General features: G+C 39.4%; 1 protein-coding gene across 5 annotated transcripts in view; it reads right to left on the bottom strand.

Annotated features, from left to right (window-relative positions):
* LOC126365817 (osmotic avoidance abnormal protein 3-like) overlaps nt 1–22,193 on the bottom strand; it is a 333,344-nt gene that overhangs the window by 286,714 nt on the left and 24,437 nt on the right. For 2 of the 5 annotated variants that reach the window (XM_050008409.1, XM_050008410.1), the window contains exons 2-3: nt 17,095–17,259; nt 13,886–14,038 (exon numbers count right to left, since the gene is read on the bottom strand). In XM_050008409.1, coding sequence (XP_049864366.1) covers nt 13,886–14,038; nt 17,095–17,166 — 225 coding nt within the window. In that variant the 5' untranslated portion in view covers nt 17,167–17,259. Of the gene's footprint in view, nt 1–13,885; nt 14,039–17,094; nt 17,260–22,193 lie in introns of those variants that run through there. The other 3 variants (XM_050008411.1, XM_050008412.1, XM_050008413.1) reach the window with 2 other exon arrangements.

Below are 22,193 nucleotides of genomic sequence, written 5' to 3'. Positions count from 1 at the left end.
ACCATGAACCATATATATAGGGAGCAGTATCTGAAATGAACATAAACACTGTTTTGTCTGCAGAAGAGTCTGGAAATTTTTTTGTAATACCCTCATTCACAAATCTAGCAATCATACAATGATTTACTTTTTCAAATTCTTTGCAGGCTTCTAAATAAGAAGAAGGCTCTTCTTTTAAAGTAACAACAATTAAACTTACAATGTAACCCCCACAAGTGTCTGTAGTTTTGTCAACTGCAATCCAGATAATGCTGTCCTTGAGTTCATTGTTTATTTCTCCCAGAACAATTACATAAATTTTCAGTAAGTAATTTTTACGCAATGTTCATTCATCTGGTATACTTTGATTTAAGCAATATTTGTGCAGAAAGCCTCTGAGGATAGGGTTTGTAAGTTTGTGAAGAGGAATATTGTTTGCAATGAATGCTTCACATAGATCCATGTTAAACCAACTTTTTTGGTTACCTCTGGACAAGTCCCAGCTACTGAAACTTGCTGTCATCAGAAGTTGTTGTGGTCCTTTCTTCTGCATTCCTGCAATATGAAGACTTGTCATGGCATGCTGGTTTATTTGAAACTTTTTTTTTTGCAAGAAACATTTTTCTCACAAAATTGACAATATAAAACAGTTCCATCATATGTAATTATTCCAGGATGGTCAGCTATCCAAGAAACAATGTTTCTTTTTTTGGGCGGCATGGCACACGACACATTACACACTAAATGTCGTAAACACGTTCAAGTATATACAAGTAAAACACACATCAGAAAAAGTTTTGCGTCACCCCAGTTCCCAGAACTCATGAAGACAGATGTTGACTGTGGATATTGTATCACAGACACAGTCCCTTTGACTGTTTGGAGATGTCACAAATCCGCCCAACGATGTAAACAACTATGCATGAGCAGCACCTATTAGATGGAGGGGGTTCAACATCTGATCAGTTCCAGTCATTCCACCAGGAAGGAGGTACACAGCTCATGTTGCCTGTAGTTCAGCAACGCCTAGATGATCAATACTGTGGTTCAATAGCATCCACATTGCTACTTTGTGCCAGGAAGGGCTCTCAACAAGGGAAGTGTCCAGGCACCTCGGAGTGAACCAAATCCATGTTGTTCAGACATGGAGGAGATACAGAGAGACAGGAACTGTCAATGACATGCCTTGCTCAGGCCACCCAAAGGCAACTACTGCAGTGAATAACCACTAACTATGGATTATGGCTTGAAGGAATACTGACAGCAACATCACCATGTTGAATAATGCTTTTCGGCAGTCACACAATGTCATGTTATGATTCGAACTGTGCACAATAGGCTGTATGATGCACAACATCACTCCCGATGTCCATGGCAAGGTCCATCTTTGCAACCATGACACCATGCAGCGCGGTACAGATAGGCCCAACAACATGCCAAATGGATCACTCAGAATTGGCATGATGTTCTCTTCACCAATGAGTGTTGCGTATGCTTTCAACCATACAATCGTCGGAGACATGTTTGGAGGCAACACAGTCAGGCTGAATGCCTTAGACACACTGTCCAGCGAGTGCAGCAAGGTGGAGGTTCCATGCCGTTTTGGGGTAGCATTATGTGGGGCCAACGTGCTCCCCTGGTGGTCATGGAAGGTGCTGTAACGGCTGTACAATTTGTGAATGCCATCCTCCAGCCGATAGCGCAACCATATCAGCAGCATATTGATGAGGCATTCATCTTCATGGATGACAATTCGCACCTCCATCATACAGATCTTGTGAATGACTTCCATCAGGATAATGACATTGCTCAACTAGAGTGGCCAGCATGTTCTCCAGACATGAACCCTATCGAACAGGCCTTGGATAGATTGAAAAGGGCTGTTTATGGTTGATGTGACCCACTGACCACTCTGAGGGATCTACGCCAAATTGCCATTGAGGAGTTGGACAATCTGAACCAACAGTGCCCCGATGAACTTGTGGACAGTATGCCACGACAAATACAAGCATGCATCAATGCAAGAGGACATACTACTGAGTATTAGAGATACTGTTGTGTACACCAATCCTGACCACAACCTCTGAAGGTCTCGCTGTATGCTGATACAACATGCAATGTGTGGTTTTCATGAGCAATAAAAAGGGCGGGAACGATGTTTATGTTGATCTCTATTCCAATTTTCTGTACAGGTTCTGGAACTCACGGAACTGAGGTGATGCAAAACTTTTTTTGATGTGTGTAGGAAGCTAAACTGAAACAATGGAGGTGTGACTAAAACCTTGCATAGTTTAATTTGTGTTGCCGATGCATTCGGTATGACAGCAGAGAGGATTAACCAGGGGTGTAGGCGCAGGAGCATTGACTGTCTGCCTGTTCCTGTTCCTCTTCTGTAATGATTTTGCCCACAGTGGCCTCTCCATTAGTGACTGCACACAGTTCTAGGTCGTGGTCAATATGTGAGATATCAAAATAAGGTTGAGCTAGAGACCACCCACATAAATTTTTAAAATACTGTAAACATAGAGCGGAAATATGCATTGTCACTAGTTTTTAGTTAAAATATGCAATAACTGATGGAAAGGGGCGAAATATGCAAATGCATATGCAACATGTAAATCCATATAATCCGGTTTCTAATTATGGTACTTCAGTGATATCAAAATTGAGTCAAATTTACAAAGAACTCGGCAGTACAAGCACAGTTATCACATCCTCTGACCTGGATTCATGCAATGACTGGCCCACAACTACTGTAACTGGTTCTTGATATCCTCGACATTGGCACTGGGACAGAGTTGGCATCTGAGGTGGTCCCACATGTGTTTGAGCTGGGGTTCTTGTTGGCCTCAGAAGTATTTCAACATCATGCAGATAGTTTATACAGTCATGTGCCATGTATACACGAGCATTGTCCTGTTGAAAAATGGCACCATAATGCTGTTGCGTGATTAATACATTGTGATGCAGGATGTCCACGGCATGTTGTTGTGGCATCAAGGCTCCATCAGTTACCACCCATGACCTGAAGTCATACCTAATGCTTCCTCATACCATGACATCAGGAGTAATACCAAGTATTGTAAGAAAGGGAGCTCTCCCATGGCTGCTGTCATACTTGTCAATAATGTTGCATGCAGTCTACACATGGGTCAGTAGTTCCTTAACCTGGATGGTGCTATAAGTCCATTAGATGTTATTGGAAGTAAGGAGAATATGTGAAGGGGTTACAATGAGCTATGTGCACAATTCAATGACTCTCCCTTGTTTTGGTCAGACATGGTCAATCAGAAACTTAATGATGAGTGTACCTGTCCTCACATTCCCATGTTGGAAATGTCAGGCCACTGTCACATCTGGATATTGCACAATTTGACCAGCTGGGGAAACTATGACCTACAGTGAGAATTCCTTCAAGCTCTGTCAGGTGCTGACAACAATATCTCGAATACGCATGTGGCACCTCTGTGTCCTTCACAATGATCACTTAGCATCTGACACTGTTCATGTACCTTATGTGGGTTATTAGCTACTATGTGGAAAAAGCTCTGGGGAATGAGTACACAACTTAGATATAAGCAAAAAAATTCATATATACATATGGTCAATTTTGTTTCTTAGTTGCACACACTTTTTTGCTGTTATATGTTTGCTTTGTTTCTATCTTTTCATTTTTTAAATTTCAGCTTGGTTCTATTTCAAAGAATACATTATCTCCTTGTGGAGACAGGCTCTGTTGAGGAAAGGTCATTTCTTTGTGGGAGACCAAATGGTGTTAGAAAAAATGATTTAGGAGATCAGCTACATCATCATGTTAAGGACAATAATCACGTCAGTACCAGAGAAACAGCAGAAACTGAGAATCTGAGTTATGTGACAGCGTGGAAAATGTTACAAGAGCAACTCCTTTATCCATGCCATCTTGCCTGGGTCATATTCTCAGCAACTTTCTAAAACTGTTCCAATTTCCTGAGTCTCACTAGTCCTTTTCCTTCATCCCTTTTCCTTTCCCTTTAACCTTTCCACCAGAAGAAGGAGCCACTGATTAAAAAAGTTTGTGCATTTGCATATCTTTTATGCATTTTAATCTGCTGTCATATGGTCAGTAGATTTTTTAAATATGCATGTGATATTTCCTTACCCATATGTTTACACAACATAGATACTGAACATTCCTCTTAAACAAAACCTTGCTCCAATCCCATCATTTCAGTATGCTTGTCTCCTTACATCCTATATTGTACTGGCAATCAAAAATCCCAGATGTACTGCCACAGACAGAAACCTATTGCCCATTTCTATCTTCAACTTCATTTATATAATAAAGTGAGCTAATATTTCATGTGTTGTAGTCTGGTATGCCATCTCACCAAGCAATCAAAGAAACTACAGTTGTGGCCAAATGATTGTGGTTTTGTCTAGTCACAACAAGGGCAATGATGATCTGTGTGTAATCATCATATTCCATGGCATCTGCCTGTCTGTTGCACAGGTCTTTTTTCTAAATTTAATTGCACTGCTTCTAGTCAGTTCCATTTGTGTGCATCCTACTATATTTCAACATGTCTGAGCTGTCACAGGAGATGTTTCTAACTGAATTTGCATAGTCTTAGATGCACAGATAGAATGCCTGCTGTTCACTGTTGGATTATTGATATTCCTACTCAAGAAACAAGCTGCACCAAAACCAATAGCTGCTCCATAATTTCGCCCATACCAGTCAGGCTGAAGAATGGTTGTACTACAAAGCACAATTAGAGGCATACTTCACTGCCCATAAAATGACAAGTATGAAACCCAATGATTACTTTTTGTTCACCGTTGGTCCCAGGGAATAGCACCTCTGTGTGAAACTCTGTGTTGAAACTGTTCCTGAAAAAGTCCCATATGACTAGTATGTGAAATTGCTAGATGAATATTTTTCCAGTCATATCCATGTAGCTGGTGTATAATTTATATTTTTATTTTGGGTGGCAACCTGCTCAGACAGTCACTCAGCAACACTCAAAGGTCTCACCAAGCATTGCAAGTTTAAATGTTCATGTGGAATTAATATAGCAGCATAATATTACATGATGCAGTAATGCAGGATGTCTTAGGCCCACAAGTCTTTGGTGTAATTCTGAAACTGCCTGACCCTGATTTAAAACAGTACTGTCTATTAAGGCATCTCAAATAACTGAGGACTCAACAGAGGTTATTTTGAGACCCCATGCATTTCTTTTGTTTGTAGTGAACCAGACACTCAGTCTCAAGTATGGCATAGTGTTCAAGTAATTAAGAATAGGGCTCTGACAAACAGTAAGAACAGTAAAAGTAAGAACTTTCAGTCTCATTGCACACAGCATGTGTAACAGAATTCTTGGAGAAACTTGTGTCCTCAGTGTTTTAAGAAGTATGATCAGGAGGATTTTCCATGCTAACTACTTTCAATGTGGCAGTGGAGGTCACATTCAGACTGTATGTTTACCGGGGAGGCAAGGCAAATGTGACAGCCACCGTGAGTGCTAGTATATGGCAGCCACAACAACACTGTCAACAAGTGTACACAAGTACAGGTTGTGCCACTCACTCAAACATGAGCTTAACCAAGCACTTCCACATCACAGAATTCTTTCACTGTTATAATCAGAAAGGCGCACAAACTTTTTGTTCATCTAAAAGTGTAAAATAGATCAATTAAGCTGCAGTTGGTCACTGGAGCTTCCATTTTCCTCATAAATAATGACACACATGACAGAATCAGTAGCCCACCACTACAGCAGCCTACTTCTATTTTGTCTGCCTACAATGGACAAGAAATTCCAGTCCTTGGAATGTGTTGTTTGTCAGCAATTCTCCAGGAAGTGACAAAGTGTGTTTCTTTTCATGTACTCAAATCTAAAAACAGTGCAAATATTTTTGGGTTCAATTTATTTCTTTAGTTCAGTGCATGCATTCAGAACAATATGCTTGAATTAATGTTCTGTGTTATTTGGTTTGTATAGTTGTTGTTGTGGTCTTCAGTCCTGAGACTGGTTTGATGCAGCTCTCCATGCTACTCTATCCTGTGCAAGCTTCTTCATCTCCCAGAACCCACTGCAACCCACATCCTTCTGAATCTGCTTAGTGTCGTCATCTCTTGGTCTCCCTCTACGGTTTTTACCCTCTACACTGCCATCCAATACTAAATTGGTGATCCTTTGATGCCTCAGAACATGTCCTACCAACCGATCCCTTCTTCTGGTCACGTTGTGCCACAAACTTCTCTTCTCCCCAATCCTATTCAATACTTCCTCATTAGTTATGTGATCTACCCATCTAATCTTCAGCATTCTTCTGTAGCACCACATTTCAAAAGCTTCTATTCTCTTCTTGTCCAAACTATTTATCGTCCATGTTTCACTTCCATACATGGCTAAACTCCATACAAATACTTTCATAAAAGACTTCCTGACACTTAAATCTATACTCGGTGTTAACAAATTTCTCTTCTTCAGAAACGCTTTCCTTACCATTGCCAGTCTACATTTTATATCCTCTCTACTCCGACCATCATCAGTTATTTTGCTCCACAAATAGCAAAATTCCTTTACTACTTTAAGTGTCTCATTTCCTAATCTAATTCCCTCAGCATCACCCGACTTAATTCGACTACATTCCATTATCCTTGTTTTGCTTTTGTTGATGTTCATCTTATATCCTCCTTTCAAGGCAGTGTCCAATCCATTCAACTGCTCTTCCAAGTCCTTTGCTGTCTCTGACAGAATTACAATGTCATCGGCGAACCTCAAAGTTTTTATTTCTTCTCCATGGATTTTAATTCCTAATCCGAATATTTCTATTGTTTCCTTTACTGCTTGCTCAATATACAGATTGAATAACATCGGGGAGAGACTACAACCCTGTCTCACTCCCTTCCCAACCACTGCCTCCCTTTCATACTCCTCGACTCTTATAACTGCCATCTGGTTTCTGTACAAATTGTAAATAGCCTTTCGCTCCCTGTATTTTACCCCTGTCACCTTTAGAATTTGAAAGAGAGTATTCCAGTTAACATTGTCAAAAACTTTCTCTAAGTCTACAAATGCTAGAAATGTAGGTTTGCCTTTCCTTAATCTCTCTTCTAAGATAAGTCGTTGGGTCAGTATTGCCTCACGTGTTCCAACATTTCTACGGAATCCAAACTGATCTTCCCCGAGGTCGGCTTCTATCAGGTTTTCCATTCGTCTGTAAATAATTCGTATTAGTATTTTGCAGCTGTGACTTATTAAACTGATAGTTCGGTAATTTTCACATCTGTCAACACCTACTTTCTTTGGGATTGGAATTATTATATTCTTCTTGAAGTCTGAGGGTATTTTGCCTGTCTTGTACATCTTGTTCACCAGATGGAAGAGTTTTGTCAGGAATGGCTCTCCCAAGGCCATCAGTAGTTCTAATGGAATGTTGTCTACTCCCGGGGCCTTGTTTCGACTCAGGTCTTTCAATGCTCTGTCAAACTCTTCATGCAGTGTCGTATCTCCCATTTCATCTTCATCTACATACTCTTCCATTTCCATAATATTGTCCTCAAGTACATCGCCCTTGTATAGACCCTCTATATACTCCTTCCACCTTTCTGCTTTTCCCTCTTTGCTTACAACCGGGGTCCATCTGATCTCTTGATATTCAGACAAGTGGCTCTCTATTCTTCAACGCTTTAATTTTCCTGTAGGCTGTATCTATCTTACCCTAGTGAGATAAGCCTCTACATCCTTACATTTGTCCTCTAGCCATGCCTGCTTAGCCATTTTGCACTTCCTGTCGATCTCATTTTTGAGACGTTTATATTCCTTTTTGCCTGCTTCATTTACTGATTTTTTATATTTTCTCCTTTCATCAATCAAATTCAATATTTCTTCTGTTACCCAAGGATTTCTACTAACCCTCGTCTTTTTACCTACTTGATCCTCTGCTGCCTCCACTACTTCATCCCTCAGAGCTACCCATTCGTCTTCTACTGTATTTCTTTCCCCCATTCCTGTCAATTGTTCCCTTATGCTCTCCCTGAAATTCTGTACAACCTCTGGTTTAGTCGGTTTATCCAGGTCCCACCTCCTTAAATTTCCACCTTTTTTCAATTTCTTCAGTTTTAATCTACAGTTCATAACCAATAGATTGTGGTCAGAGTCCACATCTGCCCCTGGAAATGTCCTACAGTTTAAAACCTGATTCCTAAATCTCTGTCTTACCATTAAATAATCTATCTGATACCTTTTAGTATCTCCGGGATTCTTCCATGTATACAACCTTCTTTTATGATTCTTGAACCAAGTGTTAGCTGTGATTAAGTTATGCTCTGTGCAAAATTCTACCAGACGGCTTCCTCTTTCATTTCTTCCCCCCAATCCATATTCACCTACTATGTTTCCTTCTCTCCCTTTTCCTACTGTCAAATTCCAGTCACCCATGACTATTAAATTTTCGTCTCCCTTCACTACCTGAATAATTTCTTTTATCTCATCACACATTTCTTCAATTTCTTCGTCATCTGCAGAGCTAGTTGGCATATAAACTTGTACTACTGTAGTAGGCATGGGCTTCAGTCTATCTTGGCCACTGTAATACATTCACTATGCTGTTTTTAGTAGCTTACCCACACTCCTATTTTTTTATTAATTATTAAACCTACTCCTGCATTACCCCTATTTGATTTTGTATTTATAACCCTGTATTCACCTGACCAGAAGTCTTGTTCCTCCTGCCACCAAACTTAACTAATTCCCACTATATCTAACTTTAACCTATCCATTTCCCTTTTTAAATTTTCTAACCTACCTGCCCGATTAAGGGATCTGACTTTCCATGCTCAGATCCGTAGAACGCCAGTTTTCTTTCTCCTGATAACGACGTTCTCTTGAGTAGTCCCTGCCCGGAGACCCGAATGGAGGACTATTTTACCTCCGGAATATTTTACCCAAGAGGACGCCATCATCATTTAACCATATAGTAAAGCAGCATGCCCTCGGGAAATATTATGGCTGTAGTTTCCCCTTGCTTTCAGCCGTTCGCAGTACCAGCACAGCAAGGCCGTTTTGGTTATTGTTACAAGGCCAGATCAGTCAATCATCCAGACTGTTGCCCCTGCAACTACTGAAAAGGCTACTGCCCCTCTTCAGGAACCACACGTTTGTCAGGCCTCTCAACAGATACCCCTCCGTTGTGGTTGCACCTACGGTACGGCTATCTGTATCGTTGAGGCAATCCTCCCCACCAACGGCAAGGTCCATGGTTCATGGGGGGGTTCATTTACGTAATGGAGAGTATTAATATTTCATGTGTTCTAGTTTAATGTGCCACCTCTCCAAGCAATTGAAAAACCCTCAGTTGTTGCCGGACAATTCCAGTTTTGTCTAGTCACAACAAAAGTGGTGGTTATAATTTTTGTTCCTTACTATATCATTTAAAAGTATTTTAATAACTGATTGAGAATTTGAGATTTGCAAGGCATGCGAGTAAAGTAATGAGACTGATAACACTGTGACTGATCTGTCAATACCAATTTGTTCAGCTTATACAGATAGGTGTGTTCAAATCTTCCAGATGCTCAGTCCAACTTTCAGCTCTGTATAGCCATCACATGATATTTAAGAGTGCCATCAGTGAGGTCGTGTTCTCTTGTGTGTTACAAAAATGGAACAGGTTTCTTTTCTGTGTTACGAAAATGGAACAGTGGAATTTAGAGAAATGTAAATAATAGATTTCAGCTATCAGTCTTCCTTTTATTGACAGATCTAGATTTCAGCTAAAAACTAGCCATTCTCAATGCACTATCATGCACATCAAAACATTAGCATTCAATGAACTGTGGGTGAAGCCCAACCAACAAGCATTAAATGCATTGATCAAAAATGATAGTGCATTGAGAATGGCTAGTTTCTAGCTAAAATCTAGATCTGCCAATAAAATTTCAAAAGGACGACTGACAGCTGAAATTTATTATTTACAAGCCAATATAACAGTCGCTGCGTGCAACAGCTTTCTGAATGGAAGGTAACCTGATTTAGAGGAATGTTATGCAATCCACTTTTTCTGTTAAACTTGGGGAATCTGCAAGGGTGACCTTTGAAAAGTTGAAACTGGTCTCTTGGGAACATTCCTTATCAAGAGCATAGATTTTTCGCTGTCACAAACCATTTTAGGAAGCCCTAGAAAAGTTGAAGATGAACCTCACTCAGGGAGACAACTACTTATGGTCAAAGTTACCTTCCTAAAAATATTTTCAAGAAGCATGTTACAGAGATTGATTCTAACATTAAACCTAAAGCATGCTTGGTGAAGACAACAATCAGTGGAAGTTTACACAAAAGAGCTCAAATAGAAGTGCTGATGGCACATAGAGCTAGTTGTCACCTGTATACACCTGCATCATTGACACAGCAAGTAACTGCCTACACTGTTGATTTAAATGAATATGCTCTCCTAAGCTATATTATGATGATGAATGTTAAGCTGCATATCTTTCTTTGCCCTACTCGCTTGAGGGTTTAGTTACAATAGGAAAGCAGTGTGGGCTTGTAATTAATATAATGTACTCATGTTCAGAAAAGGAAATATTATCAGTTTATTTGCTCATAGGGATTGCATGGTGAGGACTGCCAAGGGGATGAGAGAAGGTAGCTCCAGAATCCCCAGACCAATCTTGGAGGAGAGGGGAAATGCCAAAGGAAGAATACTAAACCATTTAGTGTCTGCTCTAGGTGGTTCGCTTGGAACAGAAGAGACATTTTCAGTAGCAGCTCAGGGAGTCTTCAGTCTCATAAGGAAGGTGATCCTGTGGTGTGATCTGACTGGCAGGGTGTCTTTGTTGAGGAAGATTCAGCCTATTCCTGCGTAAAACCATCTGTTGTTGTCATATCAGCCGAAAGGCATTGAACAAAACTCCTAGCCTCTTTGTAAAATTTTTATAACAAAAATTTCTCACTTTTTACAAGTGGACAGAGTTTGGTATGCAGGTATAAATGTTCCCATGACAATGTTCTGTAATCTGATCCCACCAGCTCATGGTGGCACCCTGCCCATAACCTCTGCTTGGATTTTAGCTGTTGTCGCCTGTTTGTTCATCAGAGCAGTGGAACACTCCTACAATACTACCACACTGCAGTGCTTCTGGAAGTACTTGAGCCCACTCTTCTTGTCCCATTGCTGTCCAATGTCCATCTAATCATCAGTCATCTGCAGTCAATGCACTACAGCCAACTGTCATTATGATGCTACCATGTCCTCCCTCATCCTCATGCCAGGTTTCAGGCTTTCTCAATGTCTGGAAGATGGTGATAAGCAGCAAATGTCTTCTGACATTCTGTGTTGTGACCTCCACCTGAAAAGTTCCAGTAATGTTACACACATCCAATAGCCATTATGTACTCACAACAGTCTCCATTGATAGGAAGTCTTTTTTTTTCGGTACTGAAAACAAGCTTGCATAGAGATGCAATTTTAAGCAACATATCCTACAGACATGGAAATACTGATATGTCAGTATGGTAGTGTTCAGCCAAGGTGGTCACAGTTTAAGACTTTGTGTTTCCTTCACAATATACCACAGTCAACCGCGTCTCCCCTCACATCTTTCACACTACTGCTTACCTTAGATTAGATCACATTCAGTTTTCGATCACAGACGCAAAAATGAGATGACTCTCATGGTACAGAACATGTTAGAAATTATGACATAAAAAAATGTGGAATAGTTGAGTACAATACTCACTTCCCAGAAAGTCTGTCAGGAGATTGTCAAGATATATGAATACATTACAGTAAACAGGAACTGTTAATATTTACAGAATTGATACACTATCAGAATGAAATATCACTATGAACATTAAATAAATTTATTATACAAAAAATACCTAATCTTGATTGTTGTGACCAAGTGCTACCAAAACTGAAATCTAACAGTCATTTTTACTGGAACTGATCTAACAGTATCTGTTAAGATATTCTTCTATAGAGTAGAAGGAGTTGCCTACTAAAGAGTCTTTCAAACTCTGCTTAAACTGTGCTTTACCTGAAACCTAGTTTTTAATGGTTGCTGGCAATTTATTGAATATGTGTGTTCCCGAATATTGGACCCTTTTTTGGACCAAGGTAAGTGTGTTTTAGGTCTTTATGCAGATTGTTCTTGTTCCTAGTAGTGATACTATGTATTGATCTATTGGTCGGACATACAGACATATTATTTGCAACAAATTTCATTTAGGAATAAATGTACTGAGAAGTAGTAGTTAGAATATACAGTTCCTTGAACAGGTTTCCACATGATGTTCTTGAATTTACACCAAGATGCGTCTTATTATACACTTTTGCACTTGAAAACATTTGCTCAGTTTAATAAGGTACCCCAGACTATGATCCCATATGACATAATAGAATGAAAATAAGATTTATTTTTATATTTACATCACCTACATCTGACATCATTACAGTGGAAATACAGACTTGTTTAGGCACTTCACCAATTGTATGATATGCTCTTCCCAACTGCATTAACTATAAAGTTGTAGTCCTAGAAATTCAACACTGTCAACCAATTCTACCTGCATGTCTTCATATGTTTTACACATGCTTGAAGGAAATCTGTTACAGGTTCTGATCTGAATATAGTGAGTCTTTTCAAAGTTTAATGACAGTCAATTAGCTTTAAACCATTTATTAAAGTCAGTGAAAATTTGATTAGCAGCCATTTCTAAATCTGTACTTGACTTGCTGTTTATTACAGTGTTTGTATCATCTGCAAACAAAATCAATATAGCATCTGGTGATGTAGCAGACTAGAGGTCATTAACGTACAAAAGAAAATGCAACACACACAAGATGGACCCTTGAGCAACACCACATGTACATCATTCCCAACCAGATGAAGACTGATTGCTTACTTCACAGGTATTTTGCAATGACACCATCTGTTTCCTGTTTCCTTGAATCATTTTGCAGCACAGCCAGTGACACTAACATTCTAATTTACTTACAGGAATGCTGTGATTCACACAGTCAAAGGCTTTTGACAGGTCACAGTAAATGCCTGTAGCCTCTAATTTGTTATCGAACAAATTAAATACACCCTCGCTGTACTTGTAAATACCCAGCTCTATATCATAACCCTTAAGGAACCAAAACTGTGAATTGGACAATATTTTATTTGCAGTCAGATATTTAAGAAGATGCTTGAACACATTTTCAAATATTTTTGAAAAAGTCAGTAAAAGTGAAACTGGTTGATAGTTTGATGGTATCTCTTTATCCCCCTTCTTGTAATAAGCTAGTGTGCCTCAAAGCTCTCTCCTGCATTAGTTGGTCAGGTGGTGAATGCTGTGATGCATTGGTGAACTAAGTGTTTGTGCTATGGATATAAAGTTGGAAACCATAACTTACAGAATGAAAGGCAACTGTGGCATTCTAAATACTGGCCAAAAAAGTTGTACTGGTGAAAATCTAAATGTACTAGGCAAGTTGATGATGGCTGTAAGCCCAAGACACATTCGTACGTAAAACAAAGCTATATGAAAAATTGGCTGGTTGCTGTATTTCTTCAAGAAATATTCATCTTTGCTTCCCCTCATCTTCACAACAGGTGGGTCATCTCATCCTGCTGTCTCAGAAACCTATACCTTCTTTCTAACCTTCTTCACCTTATCTCTCTTTCCTCTTGAAAAATGTGCTAACAGTCTGAAAAGCTAAAAATAATTTCATTCACTTTTAATGGCAATTTTGAAACTTCACATCATACAGGTACGTACTGGCATGCCATTCTGTCTCTGTCATTTTTCATAAATAATTTAGAAGGTAAATAGCTTGTGGCACTAAATTCATATATTTTTCCCATAAATAATTTCTCTTATAAGTAGCTTGTGGTATTAAATTCATATAGATGTATAATACTTACCTGTACAAGTGGAAATGCTGCTTCATTGTATATTTGTTCTGTTGTTGAAGAGAAGTTGTATGTTCCATCAAAAGTGAATGTCTTTGGAGGAGTAATATCACTAGGATTCCGTATAGAACATGAATGATAACTGGAATCCATAGATATAATGGGCTGTAAATATACACAATAAATTTTAACATCCAAGTAACATATTTACAACGTAAGTTTCAAATCATTAAGGCACAGATGAAGTAATACATTTGACATGACACTTTCATTTAAACAAAAGCTGAGGTAACACCTGCCCCTCTCCCCCCCCCCCCCCCCAAACACACACACACACACACACACACACACACACACAAATACACACACACATTGGGATGAGGAGGTTCACACATTTTTAAATCATCAATTTTCAGACTTCTGGATTCACTGTACTGAACACTGTAGACATACTGCACACCTGAGCCACAGTGGGGTACCCTTTCTTCTGTTGATTATGTCCACCCCTATAGCTGAGAGGTCAGAATGGTGGATTGCCGTCCTACGGGACCGGGTTCGATTCCCAGCTGGGTTGGAGATTTTCTCCACTCAGGGACTGGGTGTTGTGTTGTCTTCCTCATCATTTCATCCCCATCCAGCCCGCAGGTCACCAAATGTGGCGTCAAATGTAATAAGACCTGCACCAAGTTGGCCGGACCTGCCCCGCAAGGGGACTCCTGGCACATGACGCCAAACTCTCATTTTCATTTTCTGTTGATTATTATCTTTCAACTGTGTCAGTGGTAATATGGATGATAGACATTGTTAGAATGAAATGTAAGAAGTCTGTCAAGTCTTAAGTCAGAGTATGGATGCATGATGTGTGGTTGTGTTGAAGAAATGAAAGTGAATACAACACAGTTAGTTAATAGGAGTAATATGAAGTGATACTGCAAGTCATTTACACAGAACATACATAACACTGATTATTTAAAAAACTGGAAGAATTATTGTTGATAATGGACTTATTTGTATGAAAGGTAAAATTGTGATTTTTACAGTGTGCATGTTAGAGCTAGAAATTACAGCGTCTGATATTTGATAAAAAATTCCAAAAGTGTTGAGAGACTTGACTTGAATAGTTATTCACTCTTTCCCAGTCATTAATAATACATACTTAAACTGTGATCATATTGGTTAGGACATGTAGTCATTGCCAGAAGCAAATATGAACATGGATGCATGTTCTGCTACTCATTAAATAGTCTCATTGTCAAAAAATTAAATAAACTGTGATAGCCACTTACTAGTAGAGAGCTTACAACATGAGAACACTGTGTTCTGTTCTTGGCCAGTTAGATCTCTGAACCTGACTTACATGGATTTCTTTTTATTTTTTATGAAGTTACGTGAAAGACCTCATGATATGTTTGTAGGAAGGGGCAGCCACAGTATGGTAGGAACTACTTCCAGTCATATAAGGTGTAGTTTACATTACATAACTTTATTCATGAGAGCAACTTTACATACATCTGACTCATACAATAACCAAGGACTCACTGTCTTTCCTTTCACTCTGTCCAAATATTGTCCAAATGCATCAATCAGAGGTGTTTCAGTCTTGTGTAGAGGTCAATATCCCTACAGAATGGAGTACTGTGGGAAGTCAATATCCCCACAGTACAGATTACAGAGAGGGGGGGAGTGAGTCCACAGACATAGGCATGCATGTGAGTAGTCATGCCATGACAGGTTTGTGAGCAAGACATAGCCAGACTGTTTCTCGGTGAAGTAGTACATAGATGCACATGACCTATCGTGCTGTGGCAGGTGTGTGTGACAGACCCAATCAGGCCATGTCTCACACTGTTGTATGATGTGATGATGCTGTACAAGTGCTACCGTGTCAAGAGTTGTGGGGGCAGCTCACATGGTGCGACAAATTTTGGGGTTGACAATGGAAGCTCAGTGAAGTCCTGTCCATCTCCGGTCAAATTTGAGGATGGGATTGACATGGGTGATGAGTTTTGGTCATCGTTCCCACTGACCAGCACGCTGGAATCTGGTTGTGTTGAGATGCAGGTGCCCTGTAGCAGCCACGCAAGTTTAAGTTGGGTGAGTGAGACAGTAATAGGTTTGCCACGCACTAGAATGTCGAATGTCTGTGGACCATGTTTGACCATCCTGTATGGGCCTGGATAAGGGAGCTTCGCAGATGACACTTGGCAGTCTGCATGAGTGACCCTGCAGAAGGAACACAGAGCACTGTAGAGGGCTGACTCAGATTGGCAGCCCTGTTCAGCAGCATTTAGTGTGCTGAAGCAGGCAACCCACATCTCGATGAACGCATTAGCCGCTGTCTTGGCTGTGATGCCACAGATAGGTACAGCTTCAATCCACAGTGAGATCCTTTTAATCACCGATATGAGGTAACAAAATCCTTCTGACTCTGGAAGGGGTCCAACACTGTCACGTTGTATATGCCAGAATTCAGTCTTCAGGATGGGGAAGCCTCTGAGGTGTTAGTTTTGTCAAGTGGCCAATTTGACAGCATTAATAGAAAAGATCTGTTAGGTCTTCCACTTCAAATTTCAGGGAAGTTGCTCAGTAATTATTTCATCCAAAAAGATGTCCTGCTGTTACATGCAATATCACATGAACCAGTGCAGTCTGATAATTTTTCAGACAGTTCTTGTTAGTTTTGCTGCCATAAACAAGTTAAAGTAATCAAATATGGCTGCAATACTGATGACAGTGGATGGCATTCTATCTGTGTAATATTTGTGCTTGTATTTAGGCAGTATCCAATGCTCTGCTGAGCCACCCTGATTTTAACCCAGCACTGTTTTCCAAACCTTTTTATGTGGATCTCAAGACAGCATTACCAAAAAACTTATAGAATATATCCTTGCCAATCATAGTCAACAAAGTTAGGGTCTTTCTTGTAATGGCTCCAATGACAGATCAGTCTTAAACTTAAGCCTTTCTATTATTTTCCTGGCTTTCACAAAACAACATGGATTGAAAGACATATACATTTTGGGACAGTACTTCATATCAGTTGTGCATCCTCTATGAGCTTCTGCTAAAATTGACAATGAGCTGCTTTCCTGCAAGCAGCTGTGTCTTTCTTCACTATGTGTAAATAAATAACAGAGACAGATTGAAGAAGCATATTACTGACACTACCCAATGGCTTTTGTTCCAATAATAAGTATTCACTTTCGTTCTAGTATGTTTACCTTGCATCCTTCTTCATTCTCCTTCCTACTGAGTGGTCGACATCGAACAATGACTTTCACCCTTTCAGACATCCTTCTGCACTCTTCACTTCCTTGGCGATTATTTCAGCAGGTTGTCAAGTTACTGATAGAGACACCAGTATTTGGTTTATTTGTGAGAAGACCCTGTGAAAAATACAGCAATTAAGATATTGTTGCCTGGCGAAACTGTGTGTTAGATATCACATATAACCTCAGTATTATGTAAGATAAATAGTTTTGTAATATCATATGACATTTCATCATAATTGCAAAGGTAAGACAATGAGACCTGTAAATATAGCAACCTAACTTTTTAATTACTGTTACTTAATTTCAAGTATAGAAAAAAGCTTGAGTTGTTTAAGCTGTTTTAGTAAGTAGCACCCTCAAAGGCAGTTCAAGGTATACATGTAGGTCCAGGTTTCTTCTGACATGCATGCAACAGAATTTTAAAAAGTGCTATGAACTGTACTCATTAAGGAATTTTCCCTGATTGTTGGGAGATGACATTAGTATTTTCTAATGAAATTGTATGTTGTATGTGTAGCTGACATGCTACATTTACCTTATTCTGTTTACATAATCTGAACCACAGAAAGAAGGTTATGGGATGTGGAAAGAAGTTAATTACATACATTTTACTTCAGTGCAATACAACAGAATGATTTAAAGTTTCTCCGCAACAAAAAATGCTTTTGTTTTAATGATGCCCATCCTAAATCCTGTATCATTTCAGTGACACTTTCTCCCCTATTTCGTGATAACACAAAATTTTATGCCCTTCTTTGAATTCAAACAGGTCTATTCCAGACACTGCAGAGTACACATAGTGCTTATGTGCACTATAGCACCTATTGATGGAGAATTTAGGTTTGCATTAAGTGACTTTTATGGAGATACTTAGTTATTGTAACTACAGCAAATGTTTCCTTTTCACAGAAGACTACAGTATGACTTAACTTTGAAAGGAGTAGTGCATATTCGGTTTCGTATTCTTCTGGACCTGGCTCATAAATAAAATAAAATGTAGTTATGATGGATACTATGGTCTTAAAATTAATTTATTTATGCTTTGCCCATGGACTGTAGCTGATAAATTTCAGCTGAGAGTAGGCCTCTTGGGTGCACCATACAATTCTGTAGACAGATAGAGTAAGGCAGATATAATGTATCGGTTCCAACTGCATTTATCATCTAAAATTAAATCAAACGTAAGTAAAGAGTATGTGCAATACATGTACCTTAAAGGAAATAAGATTACACTTTACAGACACATAAAAGGTTATCACATTTTTTCTGTTACAATATAACATCAATATTTAGTTTCCTTTTCAATACTCACACAGCTTGTTTATATACACTGATCAGCCAGACCACCTACGTAATAGCTAGTGCGTCCACCTCTGGCATGGATAACAGCGGCAATGCATCATGGCACGGAAACAATGAGACCTTGGTAGATCACTGGAGGGAGCTAGTACAACATCTGCACACATAAGTCACCAAATTCCTGTAAATTCCAGGGAGGGGGGCGATAAGCTCTGATGCCATGTTAAACCACATCCCAGATGTGTACAATCGGATTCAGATCTGGCAAGTTGTGGAGCCAGCACATCAATTGGAACTTGTCACTGTGTTCCTCCAAACACTCCATCACACTCTTGACCTCATGACATGGTGCACTTGTTCACTTGTTCATTGCACGTAAGGAGCATTAAGATTTAGATTCAAGAAATTAGGGCTCATACAGAGGCATATAGATAGTTGTTTTTCCCTCACTCTATTTGTGAGTGGAACAAGAAAGGAAATGGCTACTGGTGGTACAGGCTAATCCTCATCACCATACACTGGCTTGCGGAGAATCTATGTAGATGTAGCTGTAGATTATTTTGTTAGAAAATGCCACTGCCATCGGGGAACATGATTGTCATGAAGGAGTGTACGTGATCTGCAACCTGTGTACATAGTTCCTTGCCATCATGATGCCTTGCACAAGTTCCACTGGACCCACGGATGCCCATGTGAATGTTTCACAGAAGATAACGGAGCTGCCACCGGCTTATCTCTTTACCACACCACAGATGTCAAGGAGCAGTTCCCCTGGAAGATAACAGATTCGCACTCTCTCATTGGCATGATGAAGAAGGTATTGTGTATTGATCAGACCATCCAATGCTCTGTCACTGCGCCAACTTCTAGTGCCAATGGTCACATGCTGACTTCAGTTGCAGTTGCCAATGTTGTGGTGTTAACATTGGCACATGCACGAGTCTTCAGCTGCGGACGCTCATCGTTAATAGTGTTCGGCACACTGTGTGTTCAGATATACCTGTACTCAGCCCAGTATTAAAGTCTGATGTTATTTCTGCCATAGTTCATGAACTGTCCATTTTACCAGTCTACTCAGCCTATCACGTCTGACATCTGTAATGAGGGGTGGCTGTCGAATCCGATGACTTCTGGTCCGATGACTTCTGGATGTAGTTTCATCTTGGTTTCGCCATATTTTGAAGACACTCAGCACAGCACTCCTCGAATACCCGACGAGTCACACAGTTTTTGAAATGCTCATCCCGAGCCTCTGAGCCATCGCAATCTGCCCTTGATCTAACTCAGATAGATCATGCATCTTCCCCATTCTACAGATGGACAGCAGGCCACCAAAACTACATGCACAGTGTGTGTGTCTAACTAGCAGTCATTCCTCACCAGATGATGCTGCTTTCCCTTGGATGGGTTTATATCGATAGTAGGTCAGTGGTCATAATGTTCTGGCTGATTTGTGTACACTTCTCTGCAAGATACAACTTTAAACAATTCAAAAAAATTAAATCCTTTTCTTCCACAGTTGAGTTCACTAACTTGTTAAAAAACCTTTTGCCCACTTGGTTTGAACTTTCATTGTCTTGTGTAAAAATTTTCCTTTTCTCTTGTTGCACAGTCATGTAAGTCTGTATTTAGGAGGTATTTATCATCTGCTCTTGTTGCCATAGTATTCCATATATACTGTCATAACATTATAGTGTACTAAAGCACAATCTGGGTTGTATGTTTTGTATACACTTCACTTCTCTATTCTAAATTCTAATATTCTTTTTAAGTCGCCAGCCTGTATCTTACCCTAAACAGGGTGATAAAAAAAAGTGTTAAATATTTCGAGAGGTGATATTGCCCTCCAAAAGAAGAAAGAGTCAGTAAACAATAATTCTAAAAAACATTCCTTCAGAGATATGAGCACTTCTTCATCTTCAATACTGTGAAACCCATCTCTCCTACTGCAAGCTCTTTCCTTTCCATATTTTGGGAGGAGGTAGTATGGATCAAAGCAAGAAAAAAAGTCCAGTAAACTTTTGCTCTAAAATGAATACGTGTTTCACAGAAGTGATACTGGAGGTGCTCATAGCTCTAAAGGTATGCACTTTTGAGCCCATGTTGACTAGACAGTTCGACACAAGATACCAGTCAATCAGCCTCATCAATCCAAAATCAAGTAGGAGACACTCAAGCACCTTCCCTATAGTCCAGATCTCTCCTCATGTGATTATCACACCTTCAGTTCCTTAAAAGGGTTTATGACTCCTGTTGAATAAGGATGGTGCAGCAGATAGTTGTGGACTCCTTCATGTCGCAGGACACAGTGTTTTACCAAGCAGGTAACTTCAACCTGGTGCGTTGGTGGAATGATTGCCTAAATGCTCACAGAAATTTTGCCCAGTTAGCATACTGATTCTTCACTGTACGGTCTTTGAACACAAAACTTTCTGGTCACTCCTTACACATTATACTACACAAAAAATTACATAGCCTTTCCACATATTTAATAGCGTGCAAAAAATATTAATAGTGTGGGAGTACATGCCTAAAGAATGTAAAAAGTACATATTTATCATTTTCAAGTGCTAGTCATCCAATCTCGAATTGATTCTAATTGTATTTCACTGATCTTTTGGAGAGAGGGTAGGGCAGCTAAGTGCAGTCAGTAGGTTAGAGGGAGGGCAGAGAGGGACAGGGGAGCAGAAAAGGAGATAAATAAAAAGTAGGTCGAACAGAAGGCAGTGTAGAGCTGTATTTCCTTCTCTGCTGAATTTTAGAATTAAGAAGTCTCATTTGTTTGTGTGTCTCTAATACATTTAAGGCAGACCTCTCTACTGCTTTAGCTAGCATTTCCAGCTGACTCCCAAATTAAATAAATGAAAGCTGCTTCTCTTGAGTCATCTTTCATAAAATAATTAAACAGTAACTTTGGACAGTAAGGAATACTATTGAAGTAACTCAATTGCTTCCCAATCCTGAAGGAGTCCAGAAACGGCTGGTGTTAATGAAAGTCACCTACTTAGCACATGACTGAAAATAAAGATAATGAAAATATATTGGTTGAAGGTCCTGCATGCACGAGAATGTCAGGAAGTGAAACAGGTTAATGACATTCAGAATATGAATCCTCAGCTGAGGCATCACTAATAAACCGGAATAATTTTTAATTTTGATCCTCAAATACATCAGGGTATGCAATGGAGCAAACCCAGAACATTGCAAACAATAAATGTAAACAGGCTCTTAATTAAGGTGTGCTAGTCAGAAATCTTACTTTAGCAAATTACATTAATGACTACCTCATAAATAGTCCAATCAATCTCAGTAAAAATTGTTCTAAGATTAGTAGAACATCAATCCCAGAAGAACAAAGTGTTAATTCATTATTGCTACCTCCCACGAACAAATTGGAAGTTAATCGAATAATAAAAACAATGAAGAATAAAATGTCCTCAGGGATTGACGAGAAACCTTGCTCAGTCATGATGAGATGTGCTAGTGTCATATCAGACCTACTCACACACATCATAAACATATCATTTTCAGAAGGTGTCTTTCCACAACTATTAAAAATTGCAAAAGTAAAACCATTGTATAAAAAGGGCAATATACATGAAGTGGGAAACTATAGACCAATAGCTTTATTATCGGTATTTTCAAAAGTAATAGAGACAGTCATGAAAAACAGAATTACAAATTACCTTGACAAATTCAATCTATTGTCTGTAAACCAACACGGCTTTCGCAAAGGAATGAGTACAGAG

This window comes from Schistocerca gregaria, chromosome 4 (assembly GCF_023897955.1).
Source record: "Schistocerca gregaria isolate iqSchGreg1 chromosome 4, iqSchGreg1.2, whole genome shotgun sequence".
Taxonomy (NCBI): domain Eukaryota; kingdom Metazoa; phylum Arthropoda; class Insecta; order Orthoptera; family Acrididae; genus Schistocerca; species Schistocerca gregaria.
Note: the sequence above shows the minus strand (reverse complement) of the source record. Positions and strands in the feature narration are given on the sequence as shown.